We start from the raw sequence: 27,982 nt of genomic DNA, 5'->3' as shown, positions 1-27,982 counted from the left end.
CAAAAATTCTCATACAAAGAGTATGTTACGGCAATGTACGAGGGATGTTTAACAATTGTACGGGAGAGAGCGCACTGACAAAGCACACTCAGCTGACTAAGTGTGAGTCCACTGAGATCTAGATTTAAAAAAAACTGTCTGCCAGAGCTTCAAAATCTCGCACGACAACGCTTTTATCTTACTAGGTTACACTTGTTTATTAGGGTTAAACGATTCAATATCAGGACAATTAAGCATTATCGCAGTCTTCCTTTTTATGGACGAGTGATTTATGGTGAGCGTGTATATTTCTTGATATATTCAATTCATTTATATACAAATCATTTATGATATGAACTGTAATATATTTTATTGACAAGATTTTTTGTAAAACAATACTGTTTGATTGGAACACAACAAGTGCTTGGTGTTAAATATGAAGATAATTATTACTACATAACATTTTTCAAATAACTTTTTGAATTGGATTGTAGTGGATAATATTCTTGGTATGTTCTCTGGAATTTCTTCGAACAACGAATGTGAATGTTGGTATTTGCTTTGAAGCTGGTTGGAAGCTTCACGACGTTCTAAAGTTGTTTTTTTTTTTTTTTAGATATGCGGATTGGGCTCGCACTTATAAATTATTATATGTTTGTAGTACATTAGTTTCTATTATTTATTTATACTTGTAAATACTGTCTATATTTTTGTATTGAAACATCGTTGCTTCGGGGAAAAGTTACGGTATCAAAATTTTATGACTGATAAAGTGTTGGACAAGTAAAGACAGAAAAAAAGATTATATTTAATTTTTAAAAAATCATTTATCATCGTATCATTAAATATATATTAAGAATAAATAATTTCCAATAAATAAAAGACGCATCTGCCTAACCGGGTTCAAGATATCATTTTTATTCTAATACTTAAGTTTTGTTTTCTAGATTTTAAAACTTTTTTGTTCTTTTTATTCCTATTTGAATGTTAACGTAAATAATGTACATTTTTATTCACGAATAAAAAAAAACGCAATTCATAAATATGTATTTATTATATAATATATATAAAATAATAGTTCATGCTTATAGCATCAAAACAATAGAGGCGTGTTCAATCATTTTTACAGTAATCAATCATTTAGACCTAAAAACTGCTATGATTCAACTAGCCTGTTACTTTTTTTTATTTTATAAAAAGCAACATAGACTAAAACTTTATTATTGAATTTTAAAAGCGTTGTCTACTAAATTAATAAACATTTCAGACTATACACTTTAATAACGAGGAATTTATCAAACAGGCCTAGAAAAGAATTAATACCGTACTCACTAATAAAATTCACATCATTCAGTACAGTCGTCGTAAAAAGGTCCTTTGAAAAAAAATAATCATATATCACCTTTTAATACTACACCACAATTCTATCTTCAGAATATGTTATGCATAAAAGTATAGAGGTTATCAATATTAACAAGAAAAATTCACGACGCTTATAAGACCTCGTGGATACCATTTAGAATGAATTGACACAGCATTCGTCTTATTTTGAACCGTTCCGAAATAGCGTCCTTTACAAAATAATTTTAGGTACGTCGGATGGATTTCTGATTTGGGGTTCTACGTCTGAATTTATACACTCCCATTTAGAAATATTTGCAATTAGTGTAAAGTAGTGCACCCTTAAATTAGGTTTATTTAGGATTTAAGATAGTCGGATAACTACGTCTTCTCATACTCGTAGTCATGTTAAGGAAAACTGTGTGTCATTAAAACAATGTTATGCGTCAACTCGACACTCTATACCCATAGTTATTTTAGATACCATTATATTAGTCGTCAAATATAGTGTCATGTTGCTAGATAACGAAACGACTTATTAGAATAAACATTAGCTCATCAAATTCTCGAGAAATATACATACGCAAATAAAATATTCTTTATTGAAATTTGAAAATATATTTTTTTCTCATCGCTCATATATATTATGAATGTTAAAAATTATAATAATCTTTCCGCTGGAAGAGTATTCATGATTTTATTCTGTTAATATGAAAGTTTACAGAAAGCAGTACGCAGTTAAAAGAAAGTTGTCGCGACTGGTAAGGAGGCATTTTGATCCTTTTTTTTTAGTCCCGTAACACAGTTTTCATGCAACGTAAAACTTCGAAAATAGAGTATGATTCAAACGGAAGTTTACAAAGCGGGAAATTTATTATATGGGATTCAAAACAAAGATTGTTTAAGTAACGTCAAGGATTTTATTATTACTTAAAGTTTTGGTGTACAAGTGATTTGGAGATTTTATACAAATTCATGTAGATAAAAAGTAGACGGAAAGCAAAAATAGTTGTTTATCTCCGACAAATTCATTTGTGGTTTAATTAATTTCCTCTGCAATGTTGTCAAAAATTTTGATGAATTATAATTTTAATAAGCTAAGTGGGATAATGGAAATACGTTCAATTGATGTGTAAATGCTGATATTATTACGGAGATAAAAGTTTTTAATGTGAACGATTAGGTTCTAGGTAACGTTTCGTATTTGATCTTCCATATTATATATATGAGATGATACTTTGAAAACTTTTTGCTTAATTACATCTTATTGGATGTTTCTCTTCAGTAAAGATAAATAAAGAATTTATGAAATATATTTGCAGAATTTTCTACGAACTCCTCTTCTATCCGGTGAACGTCCCAGCCAATCCTTAAACATCCCCGAACTAAAAGAAAGAAAGACGTATAAAAAATGTATGAGGAGTTACGTACTTTTAAATTTTTACATAAACATACAGAAACTATTGAAGAATAAATGGAATTACGTAACAAAATAATTAATAATCTGCACAAATGTCTTTTGAATATCTTGTTTACATTTTATTTAGCTTTGTCTTAGATCTTGCATAATAACCTGACAAACGCAACCTGACAACTACACGGCGTAATATTATAGATCTTGAATAAAATAACGTATCAGCTAGCTCTGTTTGAAGTACGCTAATGTGTTTTATAATAGGAAACGTATGACTACTTTTACACCGGCTTAATTTTATTCCAACCAAACTGAAACACAATCATTTAATAATGGACTAACGTTAATTGTCTTAATTATAAGTACTGAATTTAACGCGTTGGATGCAAATTAATGCCTATATTGTGGTCTAGTTCGTTTGGAGATTTATTGGTCGTTTTATATCGTATACTTTTTGGGACATGACTTAATCGTTGCATACATAAAATGATGTCAGCGTTTATATGTTCCTATAAATGAGTGTGAGTTAACCATTTTATGAATAAACTAACTAAATTTATCGTATGAGTAAGCATTTACAGTTTATGGATTTCGATTGATTCTATATTGTACCTACTATTATGTTAATAAAAGGAAATTATTGTGATTTTTTGCTTTAAAATATGTTAGAGTTGATTTTCTTCAAAAAGGATTTATAACTGATGATATCAGACAAACATTTCTCGCGTTTCAATAGTGGAGGCAGTTCGTTTAGATGCCTTTCTTTAGCTGCTGTCAAGTGTCAATAAATTGTTGAGATTTACTACTTGGTTTTCGCCGTCCTCGATTTCGAGAGTCACATGTCTTCTTTTGCCATAATTTAAATATTTTGTTATGCCTTTACCCGTTGAAATATATGTCACAAGAATAGTTTTATGTTCCATATAATTTATTTAGTGAATTGAATATAATTGATTATGATCCAAAGGAATATGATTTGCATATATATTTTTCTTTTATTATGTAACGTTAAATATATGAAATGGTTTTTGTTTTCTTAAGAAAATAATTTACAAGACAATATAAAATCTTTTAAAAGTCATGAAATTTTCACATAACCTGCGTTTCTGAACGGAACGAAGACAAGTTGTTTAAAATAATGGCGCGGTGACAGCCCTTGGAACAGCAAGAGTAACTAACCTAATTTTGAGTCCATTACACTTGATGTATACGAAGTTTGGCCAGACAGACGCTTCGTTCCCGTCTTTGAATCTTACATAAAAACAAGTTTACCCCGCACTAATATCGATGAGTGGTGAGCGAGTTTCTTAAGTACGTGTATCACAGGAACAAACTACGAACAATAGGTAACAAGGTTAACTTTAAAAATTTTTGTTTAAAAAAAAGTGAATTTTTACCCCGCGTTTTACAAAGTAAATAACTAAATATTTTCTGATATCTTTCTTTAATATTTTTGAAATAAATAGGATATTGATTTTTTTATAAAAACAAGCATCAAAGTAAAATCATCAAAATAAAAGTCAAATTAGTAGTCAGGAGCGTTACTCTGTTTCAAATAAATCTATTTCACCTCTCGGCTAGCTTTGTGATGTATATGGGTGTAAAAAATAAATTTCAGCAATACCTCTACAATAATAACAATTAAAATTTCTTTATATTATAATAAAACTTCCTAGCCTAATAAGGATGGTATTTAATAATTTATGTAATTAGATATCAATGTGAAAAAGTAATCATGCTTACTAAGTACACCAAGAAACATGATTATCTTCACATATCAGATTGAACTAATTCTTTTTTCTGATTTATTCATTGGAAAAGTCCATTAAGAATATAGAACGAAAACGTCGTTTGGACTATTTGAGTAATAATTTTATAAAAAAACACAATAAAAGAAATGAAATTTGGATGTATACATAATCATATCGGAATTACGTTAATAAATAATGTATCCAATTTTTGATTTCCAGTAATGGAATCTAATGTGACAATTTCCTACATTTTTTTTTATTACATTCAGCTATTATTTGAAAAGGTTTTTAGTCCTTAAACAGTTTACTAGTAGCGTAATATTTTTTTGTTCCTGTATCTATACTTATACGTAAGTGAAATCAAAGAAGATTTAATTTTATATTAAAAGGCGGGATTTTATGTGGTTATGTTTTCGTACTCGCTAGATGTTTTGTTGATAAAAGGGAATGTGTTGGAGTTGTATTAAAATACAAAGTAAAATATTTAAAATTTTAGCGATAATATTTATAAACATCTATTTCAGGCACTCTGGAGTTGAGTAAATATTTTAAACAAAATGAACACGTACCTTGCAAGTGGTTTTATTTTTATGACTAACTAAATGAGATGTTATTAATATTTTAATGGGTGTATAATTGCATTAGGAAAAGCCTTCTTAAAAGATTGTCTACTCGATGTTTACCCTATCGTTCACTAATTGAGAAAATAATTAGAGGCACACCTTCATTGAAGTAGGTATTAATGATGTAATAATATCCCCATTCGACCCTTTGCTCATAAGTCAAGAAAAATATACGGCGTCGGAATTTTTAGCTTATACCCTTAAATGTAGAATTCATATTAGCTCGACACTTTCCGGTGTATGTTTGATCCGCGACAGAGAACTTGAATTTACAGTATCCGTTGTTTGTTAAAATTTAAATTCAACGTATTCTGATACTTTGTTTTTATATTAAGGATAAAGAAATTGGTTCTTATGAATTTTCTGTATAGTACATCGGCAGATTTTGGGAGTCGTATAAGCAGTTTAAATTAAAAAAAAAAACATACTTATTTTATAATTGTATGCGAAGAAATTTTAAGGCAATATAATGTTTTATTTTATTACACTCTTAGTGTTTTTTTAATATAGCAATATTGTTGTTTTGAGATTGAACAGGGTATGGGTTTTGAGATATTATTGGTCTTTTTAGCTCATATTTTTCTGCATTCACGTAACGAAAAGAGCTTTATTGCAATTAAATAATTGTCACAGATATTCGCGTAATCAGATATTGTATGATATTAACATGCGTTTCAGATTCAACGTGCGCGTAGTTCCACGGACACTGATTAAATGTTTCAATTTATGAATGTATTGAAAATACAATAGAATAAAATAAATGTTAAATATTTTGTATTATATCAAAGTAGATTATTATTAATATTTTTTTATTACCGATATTTTATAAATCCCAATATCTCGGTCGGTACATGTAACAATCTATTTCGTTCCAGAGATGTCTCCATTTTAAGTTATTTGCAATATCCAGTTTGATTCATGAAATAGTTCGCTCACTGCATTCTTCAACATCCTTCCTGAACAATTCCAAGCTTTTGCCTCTATTTCAAGTTAGTAGACATGTTGTGAGTTACAGCCAAGCCAAAATCTTTGTTTATGTTAAGAAAGTCAGAACGCTTGAAGTCTCGTAATTTTTTTTAAACATTTTATCATTAATATTTTGTGAATTGTGGATTTAATACAATTAAAGTTTTTTTTTTTGCGTATGCGTATCTAAATTGTAACAAATTCGGAATTTGTAGACAGTAAACGAGAGGAGTGCGAAAAATTCATTACATTCTGTCGTCAAACAATTCGCGGAACTAACGGTAAAATAAAATTTTTAATCCCAACATCAATGGTTTGCAACCAAAGTTTCCTGTGTGTGCATAGCAAACTGATGCACCTGAATATTTCTGCCGAAGTTTTAATCATCGTTTATTAAATTACACATATTTTTAAATACAGTACACACTCCTGCAGTTATTAATATATTGGGTCAGAACCAATTATTATTCATAATAAAAAGGCAAAATATTTATAAAATGCTCGTTAGCATTTCAATAAAGATATGACAACGACAGTTGAAATCAATAACTATGTATAACCCTTGCATACTTGTATTGCTAAAACAAAATATCTGAAAAGAAACATACTTTGTTCATAGTTCATTGTTATATATTTTTTTATTTATTTTCTATCGCCTGCGAACTTATTGAAAAATATTTTTATGAGCTAATGATAATTCAACCAAAACGCATATGCTCGTTTTGTTAACATGAAAGAAATGAGACGTAAATCAAACATTACGAAAACCTTGTAAATGAATGTGTCTGGTACGGGCTTATAGCGAGAAATATATTTCACAAGTTTTCCCTGTCAATAAGCTGCCATGGTTAGAGGAAATTAAACTTATCATTCATACAGTGATACTTATTTGTGAAATAACTACTTTGTAAATTTTCTTCTCTACTTTTATTTGGCGAAGATAGTTTTAATTAATGTAAAGGTTATTTCGTTTTAACATCTCCCAAAACTTATCTATCACAGTAAGACCTTGATAATCGTCCTTCGGTTTCTATGATAAAATCACGCCTTTATTCTCCATATTTCGTTTTATATTATTAACGTCTTTTCAAATTCCATATAAAACATAGGTCTCAAAATGCTATAAAAATGTTTAGACTTAGATTGTTTATATTTTAACTCATTCCGACAGTTCGCTATGACTGAAAGTTAATTATCTTTAAAGATATTTTTATTATATGGATATAGTTTATATTTCAAAACTATTTTGAGCCTACGTACTTATTACTGTAACTGAAAATTGAGTTTTGTAATAACGAAGTCGTTATATTATATGGCTGAGGATGTATTGGTAATGACCGATAAATAATGATTTAGTAATAAAATAAGCACGTAAACATTACAATGACTTATTAATATGGCTACGTAAGTAGTGGTTACGTAAGGCGGGGTTATGTTTCTAAATTAACAGCACCGTATGTCTTTTAAAAAACAATATTACATTCAAAATTATATATATTATGAAAAATGTTTATGTTTTACAAATATTTTAGTTTAGTTAATAATAATAATTTTCATAAATAAATACACCTTGTAACGGTAATAAAAAGTTTTTTTTTATTCGACATCCGTGACGGTCTTGTTATTGAATTTATTTTAGGAAAAATAACGTAAATATTTATTACACTCATAGAAGTATCCTGCTTCGTTTATTATCACAGTACACCACAGAACAGACTATAAAACTTATTTTACATTTTTTTTATTTATAGTAAGCGAAGGTTAAAAATCATATTAATTATTTACAAAACAGGTAATTTCTTGTAACCTTACTAGAATACATTTTGAAACACGAACCTACGACAGTATTCGAACAAAAATCAGGGATCATTTTTCCTTTTCGTTTCTTAAATCTATAACTTTTTTTCCACTCTTAATAAGCACAGGGTTAAGATGAGAAATTGACAGCAGATGTGAAATTATTTTAAATATATATATATATATATATATATATTGCTGCTTAAAACAGCATATAAAATGAATTGAATATTCTAACAGGTTGAAAACAAAATTAGTTCTAAATCGAAGAGTGAAATTATAAGTGAGAACTGAAACTTATGCTATTAATTAAGATAATTAATTAATTGTTATCGAAACTGAATAAAACTGAAACAAAAAATAAGAAAAATATTAATGTCCTTCGTTTAAAAAAGCATGTCTAGGAAACATATATTTAGATTTTAAAAGTCTGAAGTTTTTCACCGTATAGAACGCCTGATATTCTCAGTGAATTCCATGAAAATTTATAAGTTCATAGAGTAAATTCCGCTCCGTCGTGTTATTGCTTTGTTAGTATTCGTCATCTCTCTCTATCAGAACTTATAAAATTTCTAGCCGTCATATCAATAGCACATAGGTTAATTTTCTCTTATTATTATCGAAAAAATTTACGAATTTCTAAAACTAAGCTATCGCGGTCCAAACTCTAATAACATCGTTCTATGGATCATCTAAAGCCTGAAATATATGTCCAAAACCTACTTCTATTGAAAATCAGATGTAATTTCTAGTAATACTATGTTCAATTTACGAACACGTGTCCTGCCAATAAGACACATAAGGTTCTCTGGAACTTTTATGATAGTTTTAGTAAATACAAACAAGCAATAAAATTAATTACTTACTTTCCACAGTCCCTATACACAATAATAAAAGTACAACCGACGGTATTTAATGTCAATACTTCTTTGTAAATGTATTATTTTTTATTTTAATATTTACGAAGAAATTTGATAAATTCGTATTTATGCAATAGTGAGTTAAGTTTGCACCCATTAATACAATAGAATTGTGATATTTAAAAAGAGGAAATTCTAAGTTTTCGTTTTTTATTTTCAAAGAAATTATAAATATTCCCCTCGGTCTGCAATTAGCATAAAAGCTTTTATGATGTCCATTTATATTTGTAAAAGTAGACGTGTTTAAAAAATAAATAATAATCGAAAATGTTCTCTAATCTTAGTGAACAAATTAATTTTATATTTGTGGTATAAATACGCGAAAATAATGTTATAGAAGTGTTGTTATATAAAAGTCGTTGAGTTGCACGTCGCGTACTCCACACCAGTTTATGGATCATGTCGGACTAAGTAAAATTGCAAAGAAATCCTCCATCTTGGTCGTCCCCCTCTAATTGCGGCTTGGGGGTCGATTTATTTGTGAAGCGATTTGTTGTATGGCTCTAATGAGGTATTTTATTTGCACGTTTGGGGCTGTTCTATGATACAGCATTATGAATAATTTCTGGATATCTATTGAGATTGAATTAAACATATACGTTATACATATTTATGTAAGAAGCATACGTTTTAAGGTACATTGAATACAATACAATAAAAGTGTTATATATTGTTCTATTTCAAATGTGCTCGCCTGAAAGCTCACACATCACATCTCACCTCCTCTGATTACTGCCAACAAAACAAATAGTTTTTAAAGAATATTTTAACTAAAAGTATGAAGATTTAATATTTTCAAAGGAGCGAAATAAAACTTGACTGATATAATATAAAGCATAAAATTATATTTTTGTGTTTTACCATGACCTGTGTTATAGAAAAATATTTAAGATACATTAAAATATATTTATAAATTCTGGCATCAATGCGTTAAAACTCTTTTAACTCTTTAGTTATATATTACTTAATAGATATCCGATTTGCTTGTATATTGGTTAATGATAAACAATTTTTAAAATAAGAACTGTATGTTCTTAGAGGAGATTTTTAGAGGAATTCTTATAATAGAGGAGATGCGATATCATCTGAAAGTTGTGTTTAAAAGAATTTAATTTAAATCTTAAGTTCTGAATCTTAGGTATGGAATCTAACGACTAAACATTTTCGTTTTTAGCCAATAAAGTTTAGAAAGCAAGAAAGATGGACCAATATTCTTCCTCAATTAAGAACCAATAATTCAGTTCATACTTCCATCAATTTTATAATATAATACAGGATTGTATAATTCTAATCATATGATTTTATTAAAAGATGAGTAACATAATATTCTTAAGCTGAAATTTTGCAATTTTTTATCAGAAATGCCTTCTTAATAGAATATAATGAACTAATGAACCTTCGACCATTTATTTCCAAACTAATATAAGCTCAGATAGGTTTTAAGAATAGTTTTGATTCAATAGAAATTAATGAAAAAACAAAATCTTTATTATTGCGATATAAATGTCTTTTTGTATAATGTAAATAATATTTCATTTGTTTATGAATATGTTAGCAATAGTTTATATTTTGTCAAAAAGTTGTGAGAGGAGAGATCGAATCGGTGTAGCGTGAACGGCTTCTTATATAAAAAGATAATACAGACTATAATTGACCTCATTTTGGTTTTTGCCCAAAATATATTTGGATTGAGATTAGATAAGCAGGTCAAATGGTTTGTTAGGAGCGAGGGGTTGTCAAATCGAAACCGTCTTTTGGGCGGGGCGGAACGTGCGCAAACCAATCCCAAACAACAAAAGTATCTACCTATTTTAAGAGACAACCCTAAAGATTAAATATATATGTATATTTGTGTATGTATTACATAATACACTTACATAATATTACACCAAACATACAGTCACAGACGAAGACTCTGCGAGCATTCTTCATTTCAATATACCATTCCCATTTATCTACGAAAAACGTTTAACTTGCCTATAATATACCAATGAAACAAGGGAAGTAAGAATAATGAAATAAACGTGACATTAAGAAGAAAACTTCTCTATTTCCAGGTGTCATCGAGTAAGATTTTTTGGGACGAGGAAGACGATGTTTCGAATGAGTTCTTAGAAGTGGGCAGCTTCTTGGGAAGGTTTAAACGACAATTAACGGGTGAGATTAAAATGAATATTATGTTGTAAGAAATTGATGTGTGTGTATGACAATCTTATTTAGGACTAGCACTTATCTGCTATAAATATGATTTGATATTGTGAACTTCGACCATATCAATTAAATATTAAATTAGTAAATAAAAACCTTGGACTATACTAATGGTTTTCAATCAAATCTGCAACGAAACTGAATTCGTATTTTCATTTTTCAGCGACACCACCACCTGAGAACAACGAGAGTGTCACGGCCGATGATGAAGAGTCGATGTGAGTATACTCGAGATTTAATACCAACAAAAAAATATATATTTTAATAATATAGTAATATTTTTTTTTAACTACAGTTTGAGGACATAACTGACCAAACAAAAAACAACGTTTTAGCTCTTGTCGTCAAGTAATTTTTAGCTTCGATTTAATGTGTCATATTTATAAAAATTGTTCGGTTTAATGAAAACATTTAAAATTATGTAGGTAACTATAAAAATTGTTGGCTATTTAGAGCTTTTGGATAATTTGAAAAAATGGTGGACTTTAACAAAACAGAACAGTTAATTTTGATAAGCTCTTTGAATGTGAATTTTCTCAACAAAATATCTTTTATTTTTCAGTGATAATGACAATGATTTCGACGAAGGTTCCGGACTCTCGGGTGGCCGGTTGGAGACAGAATTCAAAGAAAGTAAGGGATTTTGTCACACAATGTGAATGCTTAAATTGAAAAAGACATAAAGACTGTCAAAGAAATCGTTACATATTATATAAAGATTTCTCGTCATTAAAGCACGTTGTTCAGGATACTCGCTCTTAATATTGAATGTGGTGAATTTGTAGGAACATTGTATTATCAGTTAATATTCTATTATTTATGTCAGTATAGATATAATTTGTTAACTTTTAAATATATATCCTCTTTAATATTATTGCTTTATGTTGCTCTTTTTCTTCATCTTCAGGTGACAAATATTAATAAGACTTATGTTTTTTTAAAATTATAAATTTAATGTTTTTGTATTGTAACTCAAAACCTAAAACAGTGATGCTGAAAAAGGATATTTTTTTAATCAGAAAAAAGAAAACCAGAATATGTAAAATAATTTTTGGATAACATTTGTGTGTTTTACATCAAATCTTTGAGGACCGCTTAGTTTATTGGAACGGCATTAGAAGTAGTGGCCATTATAATATTCGCTTTAATTTTTTTTACTATTTATTGTAAAAATTTCATTTTGTATTATTAATAAAGAGTCTAATTTAGTCTTTAAAAGTGATCATGATATGAATGAAAGGATCAAGGACGTTTTCATCATCATTGATTTTCACATTAAATAAACACGGCAAGAATTCAAAGTTTTTATTCTTAATTTTATTCAAAATGCATTTTGATTTTATACTAAAAATTTAAGTAATGTGTTATAGCCACATATAAAACAACATTACATTCTATAAAAGTTTATAAAATTGCAATGTATTCGCTTTAAGCTAAAACTTAAGTTTTTTTCTTACATAATCAGTTACTTATTTTCTTATAGTGACTCTCTCGTTTACAGAACTAGGAACTAAATCAAGGATTTTTCTTTAATCTTGTTTTATTGTTTATTGTATTCTAATGGAATTAGTACAGCAAGTGTAACTCATACATACAATTCCAACAATAGACTAATTCACATCCTGTGGTAAATTCATATTAAACGATTCGTATCCCTCACATTGTGCTTTTTCGATATTTTTTTATTCTTATGAACAAATCAAGTAAATCTAAATTACAAATAATATACGTATAATTTAATTGACCTTAATTTATTTATAGAAACTCGGTAATAAAATTTGTTTAAAATACGCATATTTTTTGTTACAGAAACCCTTCACGTGTCCTTCGTGGTCAACCAGCCATATCAAACGGAATACTCCAACCGAGACTCAGTGGAATTTCAGAATTTCTCACAGTCTCTCGCTGAAGCTGTTAATGCTGTCTTCCAAAATCTCCCTGGAACCCACAGAGCTAGTCTTGTCAGAATCCAGTAAGTAAATTCTAACTCTAAACCTTATTTGCCAGTAGGCAGGAGGCAATGTTACTACATTATTTATGTACTTCTTAAGTGATCATCTATTTTTTATATGATAATATTATAACATTTTTCTTGATGAGGTGATTAATTTTAACGTGTTTTCATTCTCTTTTCGTATATATTTAAGATTTAATTTCATTTATTTATTTTGCATAATAAAAATCCAACATATTATTACCATTGTAACAAAAACAGTAATGCTCTACTCGTAAATTTACTTTACATTAAAATTAACGTTATTGTTAATATAATTACAGATCCCGGCCAACAGACGAGTTCACATGCAAGGTCACTTTAGAGATAGTTACTATGGGTTACGAAACTGATAGAATTTCCGAAATACTTCGCGACTACATAAGAAAGAAGAGGACGCTTGGAAATGTTGCCGTGGACGATGTGGGTTTCAGTTCCACCGTCATTGATCCAGGTCTGACTTCATCTACTCATTCTGTACCTATATAGACATATAGATATGTAATTTTTGTCCTCATTAGGAATAAATAAAACTGTTAGATTAAGTACTTTTATGTAGTAGTAGTAGTATATTTATATAGCAGTTTTGTAAGTGTTATTTTGTAATGAAAAGATTAAAAATGTTAGTATGTATAAACGTATGCAAATTAGGCCAAAATAAATTTATTTCTAATTCTATAAAATAGGAAGTAATACTCCATTGGACATCTGCACTATTGATGAGATAAGATGCTACGATGGTCATTGTGTGCCAGAGACGGCAAGATGTGATGGAAAAAATGACTGTTCCGATGGCTATGACGAACTTAACTGTGCTGGTATATTTTGCTTATTTTTTGTTATTATTTTTTTATTTCCTTATTTTATTTTCTTATTGTTTCTTAATCAAAATGTTATAAAGTAGATTTGGATAACGAAGATGATCAAGGAGAAGATCAGGACCAAGATTTGGATCAAGATCAGGATCAAGACCAAGACCAAGATCAAGATCAAGATCAAGACCAAGATCAAGACCAAGACCAAGACCAAGACCAAGACTTAGACCAAGACCAAGACCAAAACCAAGACCAAGATCAAAATCAAGATCAAGATCTAGATCAAGAACAAAATCAAAATCAAAATCAGGATCAAAATCAAAATCAGGATCAAAATCAAAATCAGGACCAAAACCAGAACCAAGATAACGATCAAAATCAGGGTCCGAATCCAAACCAATCTCAAAATGTAGACAGAGACCCATACCAAACTTCTGAACAATATATTCCTGTAGATAGCGGCAGAGAATCAAATTATGATAATAATGGTAATAATGAAAATTCCGTCGATAACAATGTCAACGGTGTTGATTCTGACGTAGCTACATCGGGTATGAAACTACTACACTACATTATAAATAGATAATTTTAAAGGTTTTATTTTTTTTATTTAATTTATTTTTCTTTAATTTTTTTTTATTAAGATCCATTGGATTTTGGACCATCGGAAGATAATCATGAAAACGCCGGAGACCCTAACGTCAATTCCTGGACCGAAAGACCAGGTTGAGAGATATAAAATATTACTCACTACTTAATATATGAAAAGCGATTATGCAACGCTTTATGAGGAAATATTGCATGAGTTGCTTTTTGTGGGGATGGATTTTATTTATAGAACAACATTGCTAATTGAATGATACAATATAATTATGTATAAGTTACGTAACATGTTTGGAATCAACTAGGCAATCTAAAATAATTTTTGTAATCTAACTAGAACTTTCGTTTTTTATAACCAGGTACAAAAATTGTATAGGGGGCTATTATTAGCTGTCAAGTGTATTTATACGTATACATTTTTTTTAATATTCTTATTTTGACTAGATATTAATTGAATGAAAAAAATTACACTTTTTTACTTAAGTTCTTGTTCTTAGATCACAAGTTAAGTAAAAAGCACTTTATTTTGTAACCCAGTCAATAAATTAATTAATTTTAAAAAGATTAAAAAAAAACGTCAGCGCTCTATTATCGACCTATTATTAGATGTCAATATTTTTAAACATAATAATGCGATTAAACTTAACCTAAATTTAACCTTAATCGGGGTATTTAGTATCCAAAATAATACTCGTTATCCTCACCTAAGTAACTCCTTATTTGGACATCAACAAATCTCCTAACACCTACATAATACCAATTCAGAATTGATTTTAGCTTTTAATAATCCTTTTTTAAAAAAGCTTTGTTGAAAGGGCCGTTCTATAATAAGGACGATTTTTATATAGGAATAATTTAATGTAAGATTATTTTCTCAGGATGTCAAGGCAATGATTTAAGCTGTGATGAAACTCGGTGCATCTCAACTGACATGCGATGTGACGGAAAGCAAGACTGCGACGATGGCACCGATGAAGCTGATTGCCGTAAGTAGTGTATTAAGTCATATTTAATATTTTCACAATAAAATCCAGAATCTTGGAATATAAATTCACGAGATACGGCATTATGCAAATAAATAATAAGTTCAAAAACAAATAGACTGTTATTATGTTTGATATTTACGAGGTTAAATTCGGTCGACCATAATTTAAAATCATATTGGTATTTCTTTAAAAGTATATTTATAATTATTAAATGCTGTTTAAAACTCAGCTTACGATTTTAAAATTGCCTTTTATTGAAAAATTTGTAAGACGGAATTTCAAAGATTTCTGTACCTGAACAGACCGTGATAATATTTATCTTTTTGTGAATTCTTTTTGATCCAAACTATAATCAAAATTACACGAATAAGGCATAATTAGTAAAAAAAAAAGTCTTGAAGGGTACTGTATTCTTTAGCAAGACTTTTACAATTTACCCTTTTATCCTTATTTACAAGATTGAAAAGAACTTTCATATTGAGCATTTAAAATTAATATACTTTAATAAGACTGAACGAGATCGAATTATAAAGAGGTTCGATAAGATCGTGGGGAAAAATTTAGCAACAAAAAATTAAAAGTGTTCATTAGGTATTTAGAATTTCAATTTTATTTGAGACCTGTTCTTCTTAGGTTTGGGAATTCAGTTCAAGAAGAAATTTTGTACGATATAAAAAAGTGGACCATTCGGAAGTCAGTTCTATTTATACAGTTGTTCATTTATTTGACTTAGTAATGTATTCGTATTAAAAAAACATTTTTTTGCGAGGTGATGCTGGGATCAAAGTTAACGTCAGTCCTTAAAGACGACGGTTCATTTTATCGAAATTACTCTAAAATGTGCAAAGTTATCTTATTTTATATTTATGAAATAATTTATTTGTGCTTAAGTAAATATAATGTCCATCCATTTTAACTTGGTCTATGGCCTCTAAAGCTCTTTTAAATGTCACAATAATTTCCTTTATTTTTATAATAACTTCTTTTCTAAGTAGAAAAAGAAGACCTGGTCTATTCTTATAATTTAATTTAAATCTCTAAAATGTAAAACATGTTCAATATGTTTTATATTTACTTTAATTTGATGGACAGGGATAACATTCCTATAGATCGGAACGTCGAGTGTCTTATATGGAGTAACTCAAGTGGTCTAATTACAATAAATTAATTATAAAAGCAATCGGCTATTGAGAATTATAATCCACAGCAGATATCTATTAGGCTTCAAATATAATGTTGATATTATGTTTTATTTTTATTGTGAACGTTGTTTAGCGTATTTTTTCTATATCACACGTATATGACTGCCAACTGGGTAGAATAATGAGATAATATTAATATTTGTTAGGTGGCTATTGATATTTTAAAATGACCCCCTCGGCGGCGTAAAGTCGGTGTTAAACCGTTTACATTCATTATAACTGTAACAGCTTTGTGTTTATGGTGATGAGACTAGCAATCCGGACGGAATGTTGTAATTTGGGACTTCAGCCAGTGTGATCACGATCTATCAGAGAATAAATTAAGTTTTTTTTTTTATTATACAAAAAAAATTTTTTGAACGTTCTTTTTTAGGTTATTAAAGTTTAATTGAATACATTTCTAAGATATTGTTGTCAATATCAAATTTGTTGAGTAATGTATTTTTTAATAAAAGTAACAAATGTTATATCTCGTTTATTGGTTGTCGTTTCTTTATGGTTATATGAAAATTTTTATTCATAATTGTTCTATAAGATTATCCCTAGACTGTGACAACCCTACGCTCATTATATTATATTTTGGATTGCCGAGAATGATCAAGCAAGTAAATTGTAATTTGCGAACGAAACAAATTATTATTTTTATGTAATTATTCTGCCAGTCTCTTTATAAAACAGTTAATAATAGAAAAATTTACGGATAAATCACATTTCATTTTTAATCCTTTTTATGAATTACGAGGAAATAATGACTTATTTTTAAAACGGATAAACATTAAGTTCCGCTTTAAAAACAAAGTTTGCGAACGAATCTTTATGAAAACTTTAATTTCGCGAAATTATTTGAACTTTAAATTTAAAACTACATATAATCACTTATATTTAAAGTAATCAAGGTACCAAGAATTCTTCACAATAACAAACCACTATAAAACAAATTAAAATAAATTATTATTGAAGATACATCTCAATGAGTTACAGTCGTTTACTGTGTATATCAATTAGCACGAGTGATTCTAGTGCGATTCAGTAGGCACATAGGATCATTTGCTTCATTTAAAGATCACTTACTTTCATTCTTCTGAATAAATACGAGGAATTAATTGCTCGGTGACTGTTTTAAAATGTTGCATACAAAGCAATTAATCATCTGCCTAGTCACAAACAACTGGTCACATTAATATAAAAAATAAATAGTTATTCTTGTATAAACAAATATAGTTTTTTTATAAAGTGTATATTTTACCAGTGTGACATCGCCTTTTTATTATTCTGGACGAAAATAAGTTTTGATTCGTTATATGTAGGCGTAAAACGATTTTAGATAAAAATATATATTCCGACAAACAAAAACATTTCGGAAAACTTCAAAATTCATTACCGATATAAAATAATATTAATACCTTTCCCTGTTCTTTATAATCTGTACGTCTATAATACTTTACTGATTTCCAGTTAGTATAACGCTAAGAGCTATAAGACGTTAGCTAAGAGCCATCTTCAGAGTAAATATTATGAGTTTGTATCGACAAACTAGTAGCCAATTTATAAATATTTGTATATAACTCTATCGTTGAGTAGGCATGAGTAAAAACCTTGAATCTATCGGCTCTCAGATTGTAATACGTGTAAATTACGTTGTTTGTAAGTCTTTGCGTGTATAGAACGCCGAATTCTTTGGATTTTTGATAAGGATAATGTGTACCTGTTTTAAAAGCATAATTCTAATGTTGCGGAGTTTTAAGCTTCGGACATTCTAACACTTTTAAAAATGTCACTAGCACTAAGTATATAAATAAAATATTTATAATGCAGACAAGGCTAACGATATTATTTACTTTTGACTATTGTTATTTATGATAGCTAGATATCGGGGAACAGTCGATAAGTAATTTACCATAATTAATAAATTAGTTTATGTTAATTGTAACATAGAATTGTCATTAGATTTGATGTTTAAGTAAAAATACATGGAATAAAGTGTTTTTACCGATTGACGTATCGTATGTGTGTCGGTTATTTTTCAAATACGCTTAATATATATTTCAAAATACTTATTGTTTTAGATAGATAACCAAGTGCATCCTTTTGCTAAATTCTCTAACTGCAAAGAAGGGTTTCGCTCCGCGTTTTACTATTATGATAATTTTCTAATTATTTATATTATTAATGATACATAAAATCTAGGATATTTAATGGATTAAAGAAAAATCTGTGTACAGCAGGAAAATACATTTTGCCAATAATAGTATAGAGACAAATTTAGTTAACTTTAATTGTGTTATTAGTATAATTAAACTACTGGTCAGGTCGCAAAATACAGTGATTTGATACAATTTTTGGTAACGAAATTTTACCTAAAGGATTTTTACTTTATAAATGATATTGATAGGTACTTATATGTATAGGACTGCTGATTTTCATAGAATTTTAAGCGCAACAAAATTTTGTAAGAATATCTATTGTGAAACGAATTTACTTTAAATATTATAGTTTTATCATCAGTTCTGCTATCCATTAAAGATGTTGTGTTGCAGTTTTTCTCTTACTTAACGATTGGTATTTGAACAGCTTCTAAACAGACAAACAAAATTAAATGAACAATTTACCGCTTCGTTGTTGTAAAGACAAATAGTAAACATATATATTTAAAACTATTATTTTCTTTAATATATTCTTATCTGACGAAAATTTTAACATTTTTATAACGTGAAGATATCAAAGGTGACAAAGTGACCGTATGAACGCCACATTGCGAGCAATCATAATGTTTACATTGTCATGAAGATAAGTAAAGTTATCTAGTACAGAGATTAATCGTCACGTCCAGATCACTAGTACATAGTAATGTTTTGTTCTAATTTGTTTTCTTTTTTTTTTTAATTATTGCAAAAGGAATTTTATGACAGCACTCCCTTGACAACATAAGCATTACTTTTAACGAGAACAGAACAACATGTAGATTCTATTCTTACGATGTAATGCTAGCACTATTATGTTGAATGTTGAAAGGAAAGAAAAAATGGTTTATATTTTTCTCAACCAGTTAGATTTTCAGACGAACCATAAACTATTACTTGTCCACATGATACTTAGGTTGTACTTATAAATATTTTTTTTAAATGGTGCGTGGGTATCCAGTAATAAAAAAAAACCGTTTTATTTTTCTAAATGGAACACTGTAGAAAAAGATATTTTTCGTACATATTCCTTTCGTATTTCGAATCGTTCAGAGTGACTTTTGGGACGATTAGGTACAATATAACAAAGACTAAAAAGTTTTTATGTAAATTGATAATTAATGGCCAGTGTGAAAATAAATTTACATTAATAACCTCAGCGAACTCACACGAAGGTAAAGTACTGTATAAATATAATTCAAATTATGACCAGAACAAGAATCATAATTAAAGGAAGTGCTTAGCGGTCAAAGCGGCTCTTTTCTAGATAACAGTAACCAGCTGATGTAAAACACACATGAATATTCAAGTTGATTCCATATTACATCATAGACACCATACTTAGTCACATGAATTTCAAATTATATATGACTGATGTGTTGTAAATAAAATGCTTGATTTGTCTTTACAATTTACTTAATTGTAATTGCTTGCACACGTTTTATTCTATATTAGATTGAGTAATTATACGAAGTTAGGATAATTTAATGAGGTTTTTTATAGACATGAATGTATATATATATATAAACAATTATATATACGGGAAATGATATTCCATCGAGTAAAATGTCCACTTTGCTTTTGATAAGCAGAGAATAATATTCAGGATAGGGAAAAGAGGTCGAGATGAAATCTTATGTGGAAGTTGAGACGGGATAATTCCTCATAAAGTGTAGAATGAATCTATTAGATCTTTAGCTGTTAGCTGATATTTTATTTCATAAGAAAAAAAATGTATATTATGAAGGTATAATTGAGTTGCAGATAGTATTTTGTATTAAATAAATATCCAACTTTATAAATGTTACATCCCAAAATATTCGATAATAATAAATAAATCAGCTCTGGTTACACTCGGAAATTATTTATTGATAGTTTGTCTGTATGTATTTATATATGGAACTAGGAAAAAATTTTTGACATAATAAAAATTTTTATAGTTAATTTAATTTTGTAATAGATACACCGATCTATATAGGTTCTCGAGTAGAAAATAAAATGATAAAATTATTATTAGTTCTCTTCATTAAATATAGGAAATAAATACTCTGAGTGCAGTCTTTATTTTTAATAATGTTTTCAATGTAACTAAAAGGATTTTGCACGTGCTTTGAGACACGGACACAATTTTTCTATAACATAAAATATGATAGTTTTATTGTCTTTAATAAAGTACAACCATTACTGTATAGTGCTGTCCTTGCACCTTTCTCAAAATGTTATCGATGAATTGATTACAAAGCATCACATCGAATTTTTAAAAACATGCAGATTTTTAAGCCGCAAAGATTTCTCACTTGTAGGATATAAATATTACTTGATATAAATAAAGCAGGTTATGACGATAAATTTTGTCTAATAATATGTGTAATTTAATCACTTAAAGATTTATATTTTGTCGACGCATAAAATTTGCGTTGCTATCCCTAGTAGTTGCGTGATTTGGTAAATCGATAGTCTATAGTCATTACAATATCATGTCTTCATTGTATTATCAATAATATGTGTAAAGAGCTATTACATGATGTAAAGTATACAACATATTTTGTTTTAAAACTGTCGATATTTTAATAACATAAATTAATAACGTGACATCTAATATATAAAGATATAAAGAATTTGTACTGAAAAAATAGAACAATGATATCGTCAGCTCGAGTCAAACTATACAGTAAAATAGTAAATAGCAAGCTCGTTCTAAACTTTTATGTAGATGCATGCATTATAAAAGGTTGAATCTAGTATAGTAGTTATCAATTAATTTTTTTTTGAAAATGGAATGTCCACGGAATGAATATGTGATTCCCGTCCGTCTACCCTCAGTCCCGTCGTTGATATCGATCTGACGGTAATAGGAACAGATTAAAAGTATAAGACTAAGCCATGAACCTTCAAAAATATGAAAGGGTACAACATATCAGAAATGTATAATAATTAATAAATATTTACTCATACATATCAAAAAGATAAAAAAATCGTACTATTTTTATACATCCTTAACCTTAATTAATATATAATATCTTAATTATAAAACTTTATTAATATAAAATAGTCATAAAAAAGAATTACGATTTGGTTATCTTTGATACATCTTTCCAAAGTATAACGTAAGTTTAAAAGTAAAGTTAATCAAATCATCCACTGGAGTGAAGATGCAGAAATAAATGGCATTCTGACAAGAATTGTTCCATATGAGATTGTTAATATTTTGATGTTTTTTTCAATAGTTGAATCGAAAAATTAATACTTTATATTTCTTATTATCGAGTGAGTTATATTGAAAAGCTAATATTATTCGAGATATATATTAGGAGTAAAATTTGAGACACATCGTCGTTAATTTCGTTTGGAGTTTCCGGTTCGGAAAAAAATTAAGCTAATTAAAAAAGTTATCTTCAATTATATTTTCAAAGACATCTTGAATATCATGATTGTTAAGGAGAAGTTCATAGTTTAAATAACTAGACTTTGAGACTCCAAATTCGTTAAATCTGCATAAAGATGGAACGTTTGGCTCAAACCTGCTAGAAATTATTCCAATAATGTACTAGCCTCGTTTTTATTTTTGGGCAGTTTTAAAACGTTGACAATAATACGATCATGACTAACTTTCTAGGAGCGAAAAAACTGCCAACTTTTGCAACATGATTGAATGATAAAAGAACTCAAAGCTCGAAGAACCTGTCATTGGTTTTTTACTCAACCATTTTAGGCCAAATAACTAATATAAGAATGATAAAAGAAGACAAAAAGTAATTATTATAAAACACCGTATAATATAACTTAGAATACTTCGGATGCTTATTTATGTAAAAAATCTTTAGATTTTTTTTAACCCTTGGTAAACAATATAGCTACTGACACTATTAGAAATTATGATATGACATAAGCTCTCACCAGAAATAGAATAAAATACATAGTAATATTTTGTAAATGAGGTATTTTTCTGGCTTTATTTATTATACCACGTTTCATCAATCGTTTTACTTAGCTGGATCAAATAAGTTTCTTTATAAAATTGAATATAGGATCGCGTGCTTGAATTCATTTCCCTCCGTCCGCTACCGATGTCTCTCTCGACCATAATGGCTAATATTAAATTGCCAATATTGTCCCGATTGAGGAGCAATGTGTGTAGTAAAATTTATTAACCAATATAAAACTCTTTACAATATTAATTTATTAATTAACTGGACTGTGATAAACGACCTTACATGAAACGAAAATAAGAGTATGTTACGACCTTATTATCTAGAGCAGTAAATTGTAAACATGATTATAGAATAATAGCTAGCATAATAGCATAGATTCCATGTAGAAGATGAATAACTATGTTATCAATTGAACTTATCAATTTTTGTTTAAAGGCCAACATCGTTGTGAAATATAAACAGTTCCCTGACCCTAATGTGGGATCTTTAAAATATATTTATACAGACAATATTTTTATAACTTGGGCAATTGCTTACTTAATTTTCATTTATGTGACTGGCACTTGTCTTAATATTATTTTTATAAAAACATTATGAAAACAAATTAAGTACGCACATTAAAATTAGTGATGGCAACATTTTCTTCTTAAAAATCATCTCAAAATATCCTTTTATTTAATCATCATTATGATAGTAGGAAAAAAATAATCATTTTTATTTTCACTTTCAATTGACTTAATTAATTGTAATAACAAAAGTGATACATATTTATTCAGTATATTTTTGTCTTTATCATTTAATTATCTGTATAGGATGCAATGAAGAAAAGCGATGTTAGTTACACATTCTCTCTCTCTCTCTCTCTATATATATATATATATATATATATATATATAATATATATATATATATATATATATATATATATATTTATGTGTGTGTGTTAGTTTTATGACGATAAATCATTTAGAAGTAAGTAAAAAAAACTTGGAGCTTTTTATTAACAAACTTGTTCGAACCAATGGAATAGTCGTACGAAGTTGAGTCTCGTGTCTGTAGTCCTTTGCAGGTATAAATTAGATGTGCGAATAGATAGTGTCACGATCGGCCTGCCAGGACGTCACGCCGGAACCCAACAGTCCCATGTCGTACTCAGAAAGCAGAAGTAAATTATCACGTGGTATTCGATTAACATAACCATTACTTGCTACGGTTACCCGATTTTTAAATGCAAGTACAGTAGGAATTCCTAAGTTTTACTATCAATGTTTTTGCAAGGAAACAATGGCCCATTATTCATGAGTTCCGAAATTTCGTCGTATCGTTGTAGAAGAATAGACAGCCCTAAGCCCCCAACAATATCTACCAGTAATATTCATTAATTATAAATGCGAATATTTGCATTTATGTATGGATATATTGGTGTATGGCATTTGGTAAGGATGCAAGGATCCATATACGACTTTTCTTGCCCCTTTACGCAAAAAACTACTTCACGAATTTTTATGAAACTTAACAGTAATTTAGACATCAAGATACATAAAATAATATTTCTCTTGGAATTAAGTGTAGTTCTCGCAGAGTTGTGACATGACAGTTATAAAGATGTCGCTGTGAGTTGGCCGTCATAGGTCATACAGACGAAGTCACTGCCAAGAACTAGTTTAGATATAAAGTATTTGAGATCTTTATATAAACTCTCGTTGCCGATAAAGAGTAATTGGTTATCATTGGTGTTGATTTATAGTGACAATATTCATTGTGTTGTAATTATTTGTTGTGATACGTCAATTAATTTTACCCAATGACATCAGCTTGTTACCACCCATGGCAAGCAAGCTAAATGCGAACTTATTCGCATGGCCACAAATGATCCTCTAGATGATTTTGGCCATAACGGTTGTAATGGACTTGGTTTTTTATGTTTCGTGTGTTTTTTATTTGTTTTGTAAAATAATTAAAAAAATATTGCAAGTAAAATATTACAATATGTGTTCACAGCTGAGATGCAGAAATCTTTATCCTATTTGAAATGACACAATACAAATGTGTCATGCAATTATGAGTCATTGAAATGTTATGCTAAATATATACAAATATATTAGAAATTAGCATGCGATTCTATTAACGTCAGATTTTCTTTACATCATTTAGAAACTTTACCAGGCCCAATAACTGAATTCTATTGAAAAGTTGAATATATAAACTGTATTAACAGTCTAGAAATATAAACAAGCGAAAAGATGTCAGGTTATTTTGAGGTAAACAGTCGGTCATTTGCGTGCGCGACCCCCGTTTAACAGATTTTATGACAATGTTCCGACGCGGTATAGCACTTTTTACCTAAATGTCTATCAGTATACGACATAATAAGTTTATGCCATTGCTTATGCAAGCAAGTCATTTCAGTGAATGTTCTGTTTTTATGTGTCACATACCAAGTGAATTTCGTTGAATTTCGATAGTGTAGTTACATTGTGATTAAGAAGAACTTGACGGGATTCTGTTTTTAAAATAACTCATCAAGATATTTATTATGAAGTAACTAACAAGAATTTTATATACTTAATCTATTAAATTGGAGCGCGTTTTGTTTGTCAAACATTTCAGGAATGTAACGAGGTGATTATCAGAGTGACGTCATAGCATCATGATGATGCGAGCTTAAATAATTTCAAAGACCAAAGTTCCTGATAAAAGAAATATATCAAGGGTTCCCTAAAATCTACGTCACACAAAAATAATTTATAATTTAAATAATTTTGACCCTTTTCTGATTTCTTTTTTAATCAAAATAATATTATTATGGTTCTATCGTAACTTCTTTAATTTTCTTTGCTTCATTTTAATATAACTATACATATCACAAAATTTATTTAAAATTTAAACCATGCATTAACCTATTTACAAAATGATCCATAGAAATGCTCTATCATTGTATTCTATATCTACTGTCTCCTTTAAATTGTTAAAAAATTAAGTATACTTAAAATAATTGCACCATTCATTCCTTAAAATAGGCGACAAATCAGCTGATAAAAGCAGCTTGTCTAATTCCATTCATCAATCCAAGCCGAGCCGATTTTTTGGTTCTACAAATAGATTTAGATACTCTAAAAGTGTGCCCATTTGCAGATGAAATTATATTGCATATTTCAATATTTTTAAATTATTCCGAATAATTTCGTTAATTATATATATTTTCGTCCATCATAATATAATAAGGTTAAATCATAAAACATTGCGAGAGTATTGGCAGATGAAAATTGGGACTTCAAATTTAAAATAAGCTCTATGGAAGTATTTCGGCAGCTATATTTAATTCTTCGACTATTATTAATATTGCTACGCTGGGATAGAAAGAAAATATTATAGGAAAAAATATATTTTCAACGAGACCGATGAGGAATTGGACAAATTTTTTTTTATGAATTTTGAATATTCCTTGCTTACTTATTCTTAAATATAATTTTATCTAAATTAATATACTTTTGTAAACTTCAAAAAACACATTATTTGTTAGGCTATGTAAATTTATGGTTTAGCATTTAAGTTATGAATACAAAAACTACGCGCTTTTTTTTTATTTCCACACTCCTTATACATACAGAATGAAAATAATATTACGTATAAATGCTTTTAGCGATGGTTTGATTCTAACAATAGCATTCTTAAGTTACACAATGAACAAAGTTCGACTTTTTTTTTTCATATCTACAAAATACAGATAAATATAAAATAGGTGCACCAGCCACAGATAATAGAACATATATTTTTTATGACAGCAATCAAATCATAGTTAGAATACAGAGCAAAGTCAGCAAATAATAGTATAGAGTAAACAGAATGATCATTGACGACTATTGTTATTGTAATACTATTGCACCGAAATCGCGTGCTATTTCAAACTTGTTTGTATACCGTCATTCAATTACATTTGTTAGTCTGTCCGTCACCCTGTTATTTTGAACAATACACATTCATTAAAATCTGTTAACTAACTCAATTGCCATCAAGAACTAAAAGTAAAATTGGCTGTGCGATATGGACAACATTTATATGATGCTAACATACCGATAACATGGATTAATCTTATAAAAACTATGCTCTAAACATAAAACTTCAAATTCATATGTGAAATTTATAGATATAAGACACAAGAAGCAAAGCAACAAACGAAATTAATTCAATAGACGTCGCTAAGCAACGTTTTTGTTTCTTATTTTAACCAATCTAATGAAGTAATTTCACAAAAATGTTTGTTTAAAACAAGCTATAAATAATAATAGTTTTATTATAAGCGTCTTGTAGATCGTTATAAAGGATACCGCGAATAGACTAAAACCAGGTTAATAGCAGACAACCTAAATATCAATACAAAAGTTATAGTTTCGTGGAATAATTGCAGATTTTACGATGTTTCTTCAGTGACCAGCAAACAAATGTTTTTTACAAGTACCCTCTTTTAGGTTCGTATTAGTCGGGAGGAGTATTTAAAGTCACAATCTAGACAAAATTTTATAAAGATTCTTGACTATAAATTATTATCATTCCTAAATGTTTTTATTTAAAAATAAAATGTCAATATTAATGGAATACGTTTCTAAAATACTGTCACGCTTGATTGGTTTAAGTATTTTTTTTTATAAGGTTTTAGATAATCTGTACCCGTCGTGTATTAAAAATGTTTGTTAGTGAGTTCTGTTTTTATTTTCAATTTAATCTCTTTGAAAACGGATTTTCGATGTCATGTGATGCGCTTAAAGTCGTATGTGATTATTTCTTTCCGTGCGCTTGTTTAGCTCAGAGTAAATTGTGTCTTATATCCATTCATTGAGATATTTATTTTGAATATCCGGACAGAGAAGCTTAGTGCCAGCGAATGCGTGTACTCTGGCGCGATGAAACCGATTAATGTTACTCAAAGACAACCTCGAGGTTGGCTCCTCTAGATAGGGTACACTTTTTGTTACTTAGCATCGTATTTTTCAAGAGACTAGAGAGACGAGCATTTATTTTTTTATTCGGTAATATTTCCTTTTTAATTCTTAGCAACATGGTTTTCAGTACGGTAATGGTTTTGACTTGATCTATATAGGTTTTTATATATTATATATAAAATATAAAACAATATAAGTTGTTAGAAAAAGCTCTCTAGTGAAAAGAATATAGAAATATATTAATGTATTTAGAGATAGGTTCATGTGTAACTTTAATTATTATATCCGTTAGACAAGTAACTAAATTGCCATTAAACTGGCAATTGCCAATA

The 27,982-nt window shown here is 28.7% G+C and overlaps 1 protein-coding gene and 1 long non-coding RNA gene across 7 annotated transcripts in view; one reads left to right on the top strand and one right to left on the bottom strand.

Annotated features, from left to right (window-relative positions):
• The window catches only part of LOC116777086 (basement membrane-specific heparan sulfate proteoglycan core protein), an 88,917-nt gene that overhangs the window by 12,174 nt on the left and 48,761 nt on the right, over positions 1 to 27,982 (top strand). For all 6 annotated transcript variants that reach the window (XM_061526130.1, XM_061526128.1, XM_061526129.1 and 3 more), the window contains exons 2-10: positions 10,849 to 10,948; positions 11,163 to 11,217; positions 11,562 to 11,632; positions 12,809 to 12,971; positions 13,277 to 13,446; positions 13,679 to 13,810; positions 13,897 to 14,358; positions 14,452 to 14,532; positions 15,289 to 15,396. In XM_061526130.1, coding sequence (XP_061382114.1) covers positions 10,849 to 10,948; positions 11,163 to 11,217; positions 11,562 to 11,632; positions 12,809 to 12,971; positions 13,277 to 13,446; positions 13,679 to 13,810; positions 13,897 to 14,358; positions 14,452 to 14,532; positions 15,289 to 15,396 — 1,342 coding nt within the window. The remainder of the gene's footprint in view (positions 1 to 10,848; positions 10,949 to 11,162; positions 11,218 to 11,561; positions 11,633 to 12,808; positions 12,972 to 13,276; positions 13,447 to 13,678; positions 13,811 to 13,896; positions 14,359 to 14,451; positions 14,533 to 15,288; positions 15,397 to 27,982) is intronic.
• Positions 3,974 to 27,982, bottom strand: part of LOC133319911 (uncharacterized) — a 44,973-nt gene continuing 20,964 nt past the window's right edge. The window contains exon 3 of the long non-coding RNA XR_009753369.1: positions 3,974 to 4,067. This is a non-coding gene — a long non-coding RNA (uncharacterized LOC133319911). The remainder of the gene's footprint in view (positions 4,068 to 27,982) is intronic.

This window comes from Danaus plexippus, chromosome Z (genome assembly GCF_018135715.1).
Source record: "Danaus plexippus chromosome Z, MEX_DaPlex, whole genome shotgun sequence".
NCBI classification, from domain to species: Eukaryota; Metazoa; Arthropoda; class Insecta; order Lepidoptera; family Nymphalidae; genus Danaus; species Danaus plexippus.
The sequence above is the reverse complement of the archived record's forward strand: the minus strand, read 5'-3'. Positions and strand labels throughout refer to the sequence as shown.